At 42.2% G+C, this 13747-nt stretch overlaps 1 protein-coding gene across 1 annotated transcript in view; it reads right to left on the bottom strand.

Annotated features, from left to right (window-relative positions):
• The window catches only part of LOC117348778 (desmocollin-3-like), a 50798-nt gene that overhangs the window by 16412 nt on the left and 20639 nt on the right, over positions 1-13747 (bottom strand). Inside the window, exons 4-9 of the mRNA XM_033921244.1 lie at positions 10844-10963; positions 7739-7894; positions 6374-6518; positions 3683-3849; positions 2684-2818; positions 695-880 (exon numbers count right to left, since the gene is read on the bottom strand). Of these exons, the coding sequence (XP_033777135.1) occupies positions 695-880; positions 2684-2818; positions 3683-3849; positions 6374-6518; positions 7739-7894; positions 10844-10963 (909 nt within the window). The remainder of the gene's footprint in view (positions 1-694; positions 881-2683; positions 2819-3682; positions 3850-6373; positions 6519-7738; positions 7895-10843; positions 10964-13747) is intronic.

Raw genomic sequence — 13747 nt, 5'->3', positions numbered from 1 at the left:
ATTTTAAGAAAAAAAAAACACCCCACAAACAACTTACCACATAAATAAAACCACCAATTATCAATAATCCATGGATTCTAAAAAAATACAAGTCAGACACTTCTATCTGGGTACGACAGCTATTGAACAATGAACCACAATGTAGTCCAGTCAAAATGTTCCCCCCCCCACACCTTCCAACGGCAGCGCCAACACTACTAAGTTACGTGCGGTGGTTCCCCCAACCCCCCTCGGAGCGCTTTCAAATTGAGTTTAAATCTAGCGCACTGATGTCCTGCGTGCGGTTTGGATGCGTCACCATTAAAAGAGAGCAGGTAGATATGGGTATGTGTGTGTGCTTTCTTTAATAGTTTAATATAGATCTCTTTATTCCAGTCATGTAAGCACATAGGATAACTAACTTCTTGTTCATGCAGTTCTACAGGATAAATTAAAAGTTGTGCTCCACATTTCGGGAGACGGAGGGAGGGGGAGAGGAAGAGAGAGAAAGAGAAACAGAGAGAGAGAGAAAGAAAGAGAGAAATTTCAGTGTAGAAATGGTTGTAGTGGATGTGCATGAAGCATGATCATTTTTAAATGCCATGGTGAAAACACACCACAACCCTGGCATTTAAAAATCATCATGCTTTATGCACATCCACTGCAACCATTTCTGCAATGAAATTTGGTTCTTAATATTTACATTTATGCTTACCCTAACAACACTTAAGATTCCTTCGTTGGTTGTTGGATCAGTTCGGATGCTGAAATATCCATGTTCATTTCCTTGTACGATGGAAAAATTGGCTCTCCAGTTTTCTGTGTTAACTAAATCTTTGTCTTCTACAGGAATTCTCAGAATGTCTATACCACATTCATTTTCATTAACTTCAACGCGGTACTAAAGTTAATATAAAGAAAAAAAAAAGAGAAGTTATGGAATTTAAAAATTATCATATTTGGAGATTACTATATTGGAAACACATATTCAAATTAAAAACAAAACTTCTACCATTGAGCTTCAAAAAAATACATCTTAAGGCGGTAAAGCAGGTACAAAGTTCTCAGCCAATTTTCTATTTGTAATTTTTTTTCCAGCCCTAATTTGTAAAAGGAGATCCACAGAGCCTGTAACACCCTAGATAGTTTAAAAATGGTTTCATTAGTAAGGGAGGAGTAGCCTAGTGGTTAGTGTGTGGCCCGAGAGCCTGGGGAACTGGGTTCGATTGCCCCGGCAGCTCCTTATGACTCTGGGAAAGTCACTTAACCCTTCATTACTCCAGGTATCTGTATATTATGTAAACCGCATTGATTGTAACCACATAAAGGCTCTTTCCCTTCCTGAGCTTTAGAAATAGTGTGCAAACCTGTCAGTTCTAAGCATTAGCCTCATGGGATTGTAATGTTGAGAATTATTAACCAATTAAAGGGAGTAATTATCAAGCTGCATTATGGGTCTAACACTGACAGCAGTGCTCTAATGCAACGATAATTGGGTCACCCCATAGTAAAGAAATGCAAATGAATGTAAATCAGCTCATTAATATGTAAATATTGTACAGTGGCCAGTACTACTACTACTAATTATTTCTATAGTGCTACCAGACACATACAACGCTGCACAGTCACAAAGAAGAAGAAGAAACAGTCCCTGCTCGAAAGAGCTCACACACTAAACAGGCAAGACAGACAAACAGGATGTCACGGATACAGTTAAGGGGTTGGCGGGCAAAGGAGTAGGGTTAAGGATTGAAGGCTAAATCAAAAGGTGGGTTTTCAGTCTGCTTTTAAACAAGGGAAAGGGCTTGACGGACAAACTCGGGTAATTTATTCCAGGCACAGGGGTGCTAGTAAAATGATCCCACCTTACCTGGAGTTATTTTACTACTCAGGAGCTGCCAAGCCACGGTCCAATGGTTTCTAGGCCATTTCTTTAAGGGACTGACATCCTTCCCCAATAGAATTCATGCCATTATAGAGAAACATAAAACTCCTAGCAACGGTACACAACTATAGCTAGGCTTCACCGGCCCCATCCTGGAAGAAAGTGCTGGCGAGGTAAGATAGGTCTGGGCTTTGCTGCTGCTTGTGCGAATAGGTGCCAGGGATTTAGACAAAATTAACTTTAGTGAGCCTTTGGAGGTGGGGGGGGGGGAGGTTCTGTTTCAGACAGCACAAGGGGGGGCTCTCACCATCACTACTTAGGGAGGGTGCTGGCCCCTTTACCATAGAGTCTGGGAGTGCTTGGGCAGTCAATAAAACCCTGCTTGCATGGTGACTCATACTGGGATATGCAATGCAGGTTGGCAACTCCTTTAGTAAATCAAGATGTGGTAAAGGGTTGCCTTACCACACCTTGATAACTTCTCCTCCAGCTTCAAAATTATAGTTATATCCATAAAACAATGGAGACTAGCCATTTCAAAGGTTTTCTTTTTCTCTAACTCAAATAAATTTCACTTCTATGGCTCTTGTTTCCTCTCGCAAAGCCTCATATTTCTCGAGGATTAATTTGTGTGTTCCAGTTATCAAAATATCAAGCACAGACACCCCACGAGTCACAGTTTTATACTTAAGCATTCTATAGCATAAAGATGTTTAACATATACTTGTGGGGCTCGTATTTAATATTTAGACAGTATGAAAAATAGAAAGAACACTGAATAGACAGCAAGTACAAATCTAATTAACAAAATGAACTTACAGATTGTGCAACAAATGTTGGTGCATGGTCATTTTCATCGGTTATTGTAATGATCATGCTTCCTGTAGAAGTCAAACCAAAAGGCTGGCCGCCCATGTCACATACGTGAATTAAAAGCTTGTAATTGTCCATCACCTTAAAAAACAAAGCAAATTTGGTTGATGTATCATTTGCATTCATAAACACAAAACATGCAACAACACTAGGAGCATGCCACCAAGAAACAGCAAAAATCTAATAATAAAAAGGTACTGGGATGAACTAGTCAATTCATAGATTTTAAACGCCACACACTACTAACTCAAGCATTGCTTCTCTCCCATAATCTAGGGTTACCAGATTTTTGGGAACAAAAATCTGGACCCATGGCCCCACCCCTAGGTCTGCCCAAGTCATACCCTGTTCCACCGCAGCCCTGCCCCGTCCCCTTAACCGTTTTGCTCATTGGGACGGCATCTGCTTATGCAATGGCATCACGTCCCAACATCATAGAAACATGATGGCAAATAAAGGACAACGTTCTGTAGACAATGCCTTAAAGAATAGCAGGTAGCCATAGGCACAGCAAATTTTTAAGATTCAACCATTTTGATTGACAATAATGCAGAGCGAGAGCAGAAACAATAAAAGAGCACGACAGTCATCCCTGGTAAATTTAGAAAGCTACTCTTCCCCACCCCATCCGCAACCAGTACATGGCAACAATATGCCCAATGGACTCGGCATGAAACCCCCCCGAAACAGAATGAACTAGGGTTGCTCTCCTCACCCATCCCCAGGACCTACAGTTGCCGCAGCACATGCATATTTTAATGGATGCCAATTAACTTCAATAATTGGTTGTTAGCACCTCGCTAGCCAATTCAGTACACCTCAGGAGTGCACCCAAATTTGGGTGCCATATATAGAATCAGAGGTAAGTGTGTAACTGCAAGTGGGGGGAGTGATGAGCACGGGAGGGGCTGTGATGAAAGGAGAGAGCTTGTGAAGAGAAAGTACCTCTCTGTCCAGCGCCCCGTCTGAGATTGTAATGATAACCCCTGTGTCAGGATGCATACTAAACAGCTTAGGCTGCCCTGGAAAATGCATGATGGAGTATTTCAGGATAGTGTGCATACTGCCAGGCTCATCTCGATCCGTAGCATTCACTCTGCCCACTATGGTACCTGCGTGAAACAGAAACAGATTCAATTTTCTAGTGATGACTGCTCTTACTTTCTTAATTAACTGATGATCTAATTATACTCCATAAGGCAGAGAAAAGTATTAAATTTCACAAGGTTAGCCCCAAGAGCAATGCATTAACAAGAAACTGAATAAGGTTGCATACTAACCCAATATGCTTAAAGAGAGAGACAGTTTATTTTTATTTGTTCAATTTTCTACACCATTCTGCTCAGAACGGTTTACGTGAATTTATTCAGGTACTCAAGCATTTTTCTCTGTCTCTCCCAGCAGGCTCACAATCTGTCTAATGCAGTGTCTCTCAACTCGGTCCTGGAGTCCCCCCTTGCCAGTCGGTTATCAAGATATCCACAATGAATATGCATGAGAGACATTTGCTTATCATGGGGCAGTGTAGGCAAATCAAGTTTATACATATTCATTGTGGATATCCTGAAAACCTGACTGGCAAGGAGTTACTTCAACACTGACCTAATGTACCTGGGGAAATGGGGGGGGATTACCCAGGGTCACAAGGAGCAGCGTGGGTTTGAACCCACCACCTCAGGGTACTGAGGCTGTAGCTTTTAATCACTCCTGAGAGGGGGGGAAGTGGAGCGAGAGAAACCTTAGGCACAATCTGCTACTGCTGTAACAATGCAAGCAGATTTGGGTTTTGCTAGAAATTCAAATAATCAGGCTCCATAAATACAAATGATCTAAACAGCCAGGTGAAGCTCCTGACCATTTAAAAGGTCTGTCCGGGACTAACTGGGCATTTGAAAACATCTGGTTATTACCCAAGCCCAAACTGGCTATTTGGGGGGAGTTGGCAGTTAAATGCCGATCTGGCTAAGATAAAACACAGCCCTATCTTTATGTGGCTCTCCATAGTCACTGTTATGTGCCAAACATCGCATTTAACGGACCATGTTTTTCTGTTTCCGTATACCTGGAAATTTAATGCCAAAGCCTGAACCTGGCCTAGCACTGAATTTCCAGGAAGAACACTCTTCACTGCCGGCTGATCAGCTGGTTTGCTTTATTTTGACACTTGGAAAACTGTGGTGGAGTATCTTGGAAATTTAATCTGAACTTCACAGAAATAATTTACACAAAATTTACAGTTAAATTTATGATCTCCTTTTCTCATGCAATAGGCAGCTCCTGTTACAGTCTACTGTTATTTAGAACTTGATATACGAGTATTGGATATATTCCCATAGTGGTCGGCATACATGCATTTTAATCATTTGTTTTTGTTAGTATAAAAGGTCTATATTTGTTTATTCATAAACTCCTGAGGAAAACACTTGGATGCCGAAACAGTGACTGTACTGAGTCAGTCAATTGTTTGTTTTTTTGAAATGCAATAAAGTCCCAGTTGATGCATCTCTTCCATCTCTACTTGTGTTGGCTCCTTTTGGTATTTTGTAGAGGTCTTTCCTCGGTTCCCTGATTTTCATAGTGGTATACAAACCATAATATATTTAAACCAAGAAAAAAATATTAGCATTTAAGATGATGGCAAATAAAGACCTGTCAGCCCAACAAGATAAAAACTCTGTCAAAAATTAAAAAAGACTAAGGGACGCTCGATGAAGTTACAGGGAAATACTTTTAAAACCAATAGGAGGAAATTCTTTGTTCACTCAGAGAATAGTTAAGCTGTGGGATGCGTTGTCAGAGGATGTGGTAAGAGCGGATAGCGTAGCTGGTTTTAAGAAAGGTTTGGACAAGTTCCTGGAGGAAAAGTCCATAATCTGTTATTGACAAAGACAGGGGAGAAACCACTGCTTGCCCTGGATCGGTAGCATGGAATGTTGCTACTCCTTGGGTTTTGGCCAGGAACTAGTGACCTGGATTGGCCACCGTGAGAACAGGCTACTGGGCTTGATGGACCATTGGTCTGACCCAGTAAGGCTATTCTTATGTTCTCATAAGTTATGATGCGACACCAAAATCATGTATATTCATACTTGATTTGTCCTTGCCATTTTCAGGGCCCAGACTGTAGAAATCTGCCCGACACTGGCCTATCTGTTCAGCTATGATCAAGTTGAATATGGGGCGCGTGTTGCACAGTGGTTAGAGCTACAGCCTCGGCACCCTGAGGTTGTGGGTTCAAATCCCATGCTGCTCCTTGTGACCCTGGGCAAGTCACTTAATCCTCCATTGCCTTAGGTAGAGTGTGAGCCGACCGGGATAGATAGGGAAAAATGCTCCACTGATGTGTACTGAATTTTATTCTAAGGAACCTATGTTTATAGTGACATTTTATTTAAACAAATTCACTAAACACTAATCAGAACTTTGCTGGGTGTTATCAAAGATTTCTATTTTAAACTGCATTGCTTTGTAAAAAAATGGTTTGTAGATGGGCAACTGGATTCTTTATAAAACGTTTTCTTTGAGGATAATTTGAATTAAATCCTTCAGGCTGAAAATTGCCCTCTCCTCAGTGGCTAGTTCTCGTTTCAGCTCTAACTAAATCTACAGCTATGCTTACAAATTAATTGTTATTACCAGCTGGGCTGTTTTCTCGTACATGCATACAAAATATGCCTTCTATAAATTCTGGAGCATTGTCATTGTCGTCCTCAATTTTTATGGTAATATCAAGTGGTCTTTCTGGTGAATATCCGTCTCTGGTTTTTGCGTGGCCCATTAGCTGCAAGAGCAAAAGAAAATTAGTTATGAAACCACCTCACCAAAACCTGCACTCGTTTTCCCAATACTTAAGGTGCGCTAGCGTTTTTAGCGTGCGCTAACCACGCGCTAAATGAAAAATACTAACGCAAGCTCTATGGAGGCATCAGTGTTTAGCGCTTGCGGTATTGCAGCGCATGCTAAAACCGATAGCACACCTTAGGAGGTTTTGTTTCTAGATTATTTTTTTAATTTTAGTGTGAGTTTAGGTTTTAAGCAGTTCAAGGGTTAATCCCTTGGAGAATTGCGCCATACTCCCAAAAGGTGGACTGCCTCAGAAATCGGGCATCTTTGGCCGGAAACAAACCTGCCAGAGGAGGAAGCGTCTGCATTAGAAGTTAATAGATTTGCTGATAAGGAAAAGTAAAATTAACACAAATGGCTTGATTTCATTCAGTTTCTCTATTCAGAGAGATTAAGAGTCAATAGCAGAAGGAAGCCTTGAAATCATATCCAATGACTGCTGCTTTCCCACAATCCAAAGAGGCAATTACTAAATTACTCATCTTTCCGCGGCCCATTGAGTTACAAGTTTGCATGCAGGCATGATGAGGTGAAACATTGGTGTACAGAAAACAAGGAGTGGAGTTAAAATATAGTGGTTTGTGGTGGGCATCAAGAAATTTAGGAAGGGAGATTGAAATGTTCTCTATGAAGGGGTTTTCCAATAGAACATGACAAGAAACTTGGGCCTCCTTTTACGAAACTGCAATAGCCGTGCTGAATGGCCGGCACTGCTCCTGACACTCAGAGTTCCTATGAGCATCGGGAGTAGCATGGGCCATTCAACACGGCTCTCTGTGCTAGAAACTGCTATCGTGAATCAATCGCTGTTTCCAAATCAGCCAAAGAATCGGCCAATAGCGATTGAATTGCTATCTTTAGTGAATCTGGACCTTGGCCAAGAGTTTTAATACAGAGTGAATTATGCATTCTTTGAATCCTATCAGACTAGTACAGGCCACACATCATGGGGGAATGGAAAATCCTGTTAGTTAAATTCAGACATATTTGTTGGAATATTCCTGGGGAGAAGGGAGGGGAAATCAGGCCCACTAAAACCCTTCTACCTCCTGCCAAGTTGGGCTCTGCATCCAAGAATACTCCTGAGAGGGTATCAGAGGTAAAAAAAAACAAAAAAAAAAAAAAACCCTACAAACACAAACAAGTGACAATCCTTACTTTGAACTGTGGATATTCCTCACGGTCAATAGTCCTGGTAACATAGATGTCTCCTGTCTCACTCTTGATGAAAAACAAATCAAGTGGTGGCATATCAACACCCTCTCCAGAAATGGAATAAAAAATCGTATAGTTTTCCTGAGTGTCAGACTGGATCTGTAAACAAGAAACAGTATTTTAAAACAGATTACTTAGAAAACCACTTAAACATTACTTTACATAGATGAAAATAAAATGGCACTGTTCGGAGTTTCTTAAAGACAAAACACAGTTACTTACCATAACAGGCGTTATCTGGGGACAGCAGGCAGATATTCTCACGTGTGTGTGACACCGTCCATGGTGCCCAGTACGGAAGCGTCAAAAGAGCATTGCAATTAAGTTTTTAGAAACTTTACGAGGGCCTTCCAGCCCAACTTAGGCTTGTGGTAACTCAGTTCCGTAAGCAAGTTAAAAGCAAGCCAGGGGAGGTGGGTGAGTTGTGAGAATAGCTGCCTGCTGTCCCTGGATAACACCTGTTACAGTAAGTAATTGTGCTTTATCCTAGGACAAGCAGGCAGCATATTCTCACGGGTGGGACTACCTAGCTTACTGCAATGGGATGGAGGGAGAGTTGACCATTAAGAAGAAAATACAGTCAAACCTCGGTTTGCGAGTGTTTGGCAAGATGAGCAAAACATTCCAGCAAACTTTGACTCGCAAACCGAGTGTTGCTTCGGTAAATGAGCATTTACTCACGTGTCTATATTTCCTCTCTGTGTATGCAGCGGCAGCACCGATAGAAACTTCAGGGCACAGAAAGCAAAGGCTGCTGCGGACAGGGCCTGGCACAGCTCCAGAGGCACCCAAGCGGCACATGGGGGGGGGGGGGTGGGAGGAGGCAAGGCCTGAACCGCTGCTATCACCAGAAAATGAAGGGCTGGGTCAGAGCACGCTGCGGGTGCCCACACGGCCAGCCCCCCCCCCTCAGTGAGGGCTGTTGAGCTACCGGCTGTCCACGCGAGGCCACTGGAAGCTGCTGCCAAGCTGTAACAATATGCGGAGACACCGGCACCACCTCAAACATTTCCGGAGTGGTCACGTGGATGCCTGTCCTACTGCCAGCTGTGCACGCGCCTATTCAGCCGCTTCCCACCCAACTGCGGGGCACTGGCAACCATAAGAGAGCTCGGGGCTGCTGCCGTTGCACCATAAACAGGGCAAATCCTGCGCTTTCCTGAACTCAGACGGGTGTTGGGTTGCTAAAAGGCTACCACTAACAATAAAGGACCCCGCTGGAGGACCTGTGGTTATTAGAGGCAGAGACGCTGGCAGCCGGCTCGTTGGTGACGCTTCATGGAGGACCGCTAATTCCTGGACTGCAGTGAAACACTAGAGAAGCTAGAAGTGAAGGAAGTGAGTCGGGCGATGAGGGAGGTACAGTAGTCAGTCTCGTTTGTTCCGGTTCCTTTTGGCTAAGGAATTGGGTTTAATTTCCTCTGCAGCTCCTTGCGACTCTGGGCAAAGTCACTTAACCCTCCCTCTTCTGCGTCTACTTACTTACTTACTAACGAATCATCCAAGTTTCAGTTATTTTCTATGAGGACATGTGCTTTGTTATACAAGTGCTTTGGATTACGAGCATGCTTCTGGAACAAATTATGCTCGCAAACCAAGGTACCACTGTAAATTCTATAATACTGCTTAGCTGAAACAACCACCTCATCTGGAATAAATTCTAGACAGTAGTGAGATGTGAATGTGTGAATGGAGGGCCAAGTAGATGCTTTGCAAATATCGTCAATAGGAATGCAAAAAAGCTACTCATGCTGCCATAGCTGGGACCTTGTGTGCTGCAACATGTCCCTTGAGCTGCAGCCCAGCATAGCAGAAGAAAATATAAGCCGCTAATCATGTCAAAATAATTTGTTTTGTGACAGGGAGACTCCCAATCTATTAGGATGAAATGAGATGAACAGTTGAAGTGAAGATCTGTGTGGCTTAGTCCTTTGTAAATATTAAGCAAGGCACGTTTACATTCCAAAGTATGTAGAGCTGTCTCTCCAGGATGAGAATGAGGCTTTGGGAAAAAATATGGAAGCGCAATGGAGTGATTCAAGAGAAATTCTGTGACTACTTTTGGAAGGGATTTAGGATGGGTCCTGAGAACCACCTTGTGATGATGAAATACTGTGAAAGGTGGGTCGCAAAGCAATGCTTGAAGTTCACTCACTCGACGAGCGAAGTGACAGAGATCAAGAAGACCACTTTCCAACTTAAGATGAGCAGTTGCCAGAGGTTCAAATGACGGTTTCATCAGACTGGCTAGGACTACATTAAGATCCCAGATAATTGGAGGTGGCTTGAGTGGAGGTTTGGAGTTGAAAAGTCCTTCCATAAACTAGGAAACAAGTGGATGAGAGGCCAGAGGTTTATTGTTGACAGGAGCATGGAAAGCACTAACAGCACCGAGGTGAACTCTGACCGAAATAGCCTTAAGTCCAGAATTGGATAAATGTAGAAGATAGTCAACACTGAAGGAAAAGAAGAGGAGGAAGCATCCAGGTCATGGAGATTACACCATGAACTGAAGCGTGTCCACTTATGTTGATAGCGTTGCCAAGTAGAAGACTTTCTGGATCTTTAGAATGAGAGGGATTGGCGGAAATGCATTGAGAAACTTGTTCATCCAATTCAGAAGAAATGCATCTGCTTTGAAATGATGAGATCTATCTGAGGATATGTGTCTTACATGTTGTGTGTTGCATACAGCCAGAGAACCCAGAATATTATGGTAATGTTGCCTTTCAAAAACTGAAAACACACTTTTGCACCTGTACAAATATCCTAGGATCAAAAATCACATGAATATTTTGCTTGAAAAGCTACAAATTTAAAATTTCTGTTGCATAAGAACACAGTATCATCCATGGGCACCATTACATTTGACATTTATTAAAATGTTAAGATACATTTATTGTACCACTAATATATTTTCATGTATGCTCACCATACAACCAAAATGCTTGATCTTGAAACCATTCAGTAAGAAAGAAATTGTGGTAATGCTCAGAACAATACTTAGTAAAGGCATTGCATAGGACAGGTGTGAAGTATATGACCCACCTGCTGAACAAACTGTGGAAAAGGGGCCATTCCGTTCTCATTGATGGAAAATGGAAGTGGACGCCATCTTCTTTTGGTACGCCTAAGGATGGCTTCCCTGGCAGGTCTCTTCTTTGATGCCTGAATTTTGAAAAAAATTAACAGATAATTAAACAGAACTAAGTTGATTTCCCCACTTTACACTTCACAGACTAAATTGTAGCCAAGAGCACAGTTTAGTTAATATTTCATAATCCTAACCTATACCCACAATGGCTATTCCTCAATGAAAACCCTGTTATGTAGCAACATTCTTTGACCCCTCTGCTGGGACATTAATGAAGGCTTCTGGACTGTGAAAACTGTTTCTCAAATATGCCTTTTCCGCATTAGGAATCTGGGAGAAGTTCAATTCCAGTACAAAACTCTTGTCAGAGGGAACTTAATAATATACCGCAGGACCGTGAAGTTCTATGCGGTTTTACAGTGATTAAGAGATGCTACAAATTGAGTAGAATTAACAAAGTTAAAAACTAGTGATTAACAGCTCTAGAGATCAGTTGTTGTGGACTAAGATTGTCAGTTGCCTAAATACTTCAGGAACAGAATTTTTAATCTTTTGCTAATCATTACAGCATAACTATGCTCAAGGGTGAAGTACTTAGATTTCTGGCAGTGTGGCCTTAAATACCCAACTATATAAAATATAACATAAGAGTGCCCATCTCAACAGTTTTCCAACACTGTCAACAGCTGATGAACGAGCACCACGATTCACAAAGGGCTACCATGGCTTTGTAAAAGGGGGCAAAAGAGTGCATAGTACTGGGGAAAGAGTCACAAACACTTCAGGTACTTCAAACACAAACTTGTTCCAAACATAGTCTTTCTTAGCCAAAAACATCTAACATGCATCATATTCTTCCTCTATTCGGCTATCTGACTATGGTGCAGGAATATGGTAAAGGGGTCATGAATTTCATAATTGCCTTTCTGTGCTACAACCAAAATGGTTTGCATTTATAAAAAGAAATGAAAAATGTTTTAGTGTCTTGTCCCCCATTCCAACAGAGCAGCCAGAGCTCATGGACTATGGTACTTAAGCCCGTAGACCCAGGGTTCAAAAGAAAGGGAGCATTGAACTTTCAGGAACTTTATCTACATCAGAAAGTCTTACTATGAGGGATGAGGGTAAGAAAAGGAGTGTCTGCACTTCCAGAAGAGGGTTTTGAATGTGAGCTCTTGAACTTTGGGGGTTCGGCGACATCACTGGTAACTATTTGAGAACACTAGGCAGCAAATACTCCCACCCAGATGTCTCCATATTTGCTTATGAATGGTTTTTTTTTTTAATGATACTGGTAGTTTTTTTGGAGAGTCTCGTTGAAGAGATGGACTGGTGGGCCTGTGCTAACTTTTTAAAACTAAACAAAGTAAAGACATAACTGATATGGTTTGGTGCTTATGATGTTAAAATCTGCTGAAATATTGAAATAAGTCTAAATTATTTTTTTTTTGGGGGGGGTGTCTCATAAGATTACCTTTGAACTTCAGGTTAATGCCTTAGCAAAGAAATTAATTTTCAGACTGAACCAACTGAGGGAAATTCATTCTGTTTTAAGTCCCTTTCATTTTAGGTGTGTAGCTCAAGTTGGTTTTTTCTGCTTATAAATTTGAATTATTGCGACTCTCTTTATAGTAGGTTACGTCTTAAATAAGCTGCAATTGTTGCAAAACACTGCAGCGAGGCTCATTTTCCAGTGGGGGACGTTTAAAAGAGCTTCTCCCATTGCTGGTTAAATTGAACTGGTTCCCAACCCAGCACTACGTGTGCCCTTTTGTACCACGGGCAGCTTCCGTTAGTCCTCACTACAGATGCCTCATCCTGAGGACAGGGAGCTCATCTAGCAACTAAAATCTGCAAAGGAGGTGATCAAGTCACCTCTTCACATAAAACCATTTGAAACTCTTATTCTCCGTGTCTTACAAGAATACCTTCACCTTCTGTACTGATTGATTGATTTATAGTATTTATATAGCACTTATAATCTAATTGGTTTACATTCAGGTACTCAAGCATTTTCACTCTATGTTCTGGTAGGCTCTCACACTATCTAATGTACCTAGGGCAATGGGGGGGGGATTAAGTGACTTGCCCAGGGTCACAAGGAGCAGCATGGGATTTGAACCCACAACCTCAGGGTGCTGAGGCTGTAGCTCTAACCACTAGGCCACACACTCCCTTTGGAGCAGTCAATTAAGTAGCAATGTTCTATGAGAACAAGCAAAATCTCTAACTTTGCAATAGCCCTCTCCATCCAAATATAGAATCACTTACACATCTGACCCACAAAATCAGCTAGCCAATAAGCTCAACAGAATGTTTCATGCTTATAAATGATCCCTCAATCTATACATTCTGATCAGTGGGATAGTCAGGGGGGAGGGGGTCCACCCAGAGCGCCATCTTGGTGAGGGAGCAAGCTCCCATCCTCCTCTCCATCCCCCCTCTGCCACATGTGCATGTCACTTCCCTTCCTCCGTAATGTTCCTGGTGCGAGCAGCAACCCCCATGCTGCTGTTGCGTGTCTGCTCTTCCTCTGATGTCATTTCCTGGACCCGTGCCTAGGAAGTGACATCAGAGGAAGCGCCAACGCTGGCGCAACAGCAGCTTGAGGGTTGCTGCTCATACCAGGAATGTTACAGAGGTACAAGGGGGGGGGGAAGGAAGGAAGGAGCATATGGAAGTTATAATGCGCATGCGCGGTGTGGGCAAGTCGAAACTTCTAAAAGTTTCTACAAGCAAGTATGCTTGTGAGATGTCCGCATCGGGGCTCCGTTGGATGACGTCACCCACTAGTGAGAATACCTGCCTGCTTGTCCTGGGATAAAAAACAGATACAAAAGCCTACATGAAAAAGCTTC

The sequence above is a fragment of the Geotrypetes seraphini genome, chromosome 15 (genome assembly GCF_902459505.1).
Source record: "Geotrypetes seraphini chromosome 15, aGeoSer1.1, whole genome shotgun sequence".
In the NCBI taxonomy this organism is placed as follows: domain Eukaryota; kingdom Metazoa; phylum Chordata; class Amphibia; order Gymnophiona; family Dermophiidae; genus Geotrypetes; species Geotrypetes seraphini.
This window is presented reverse-complemented; position numbering and strand designations above follow the sequence as displayed.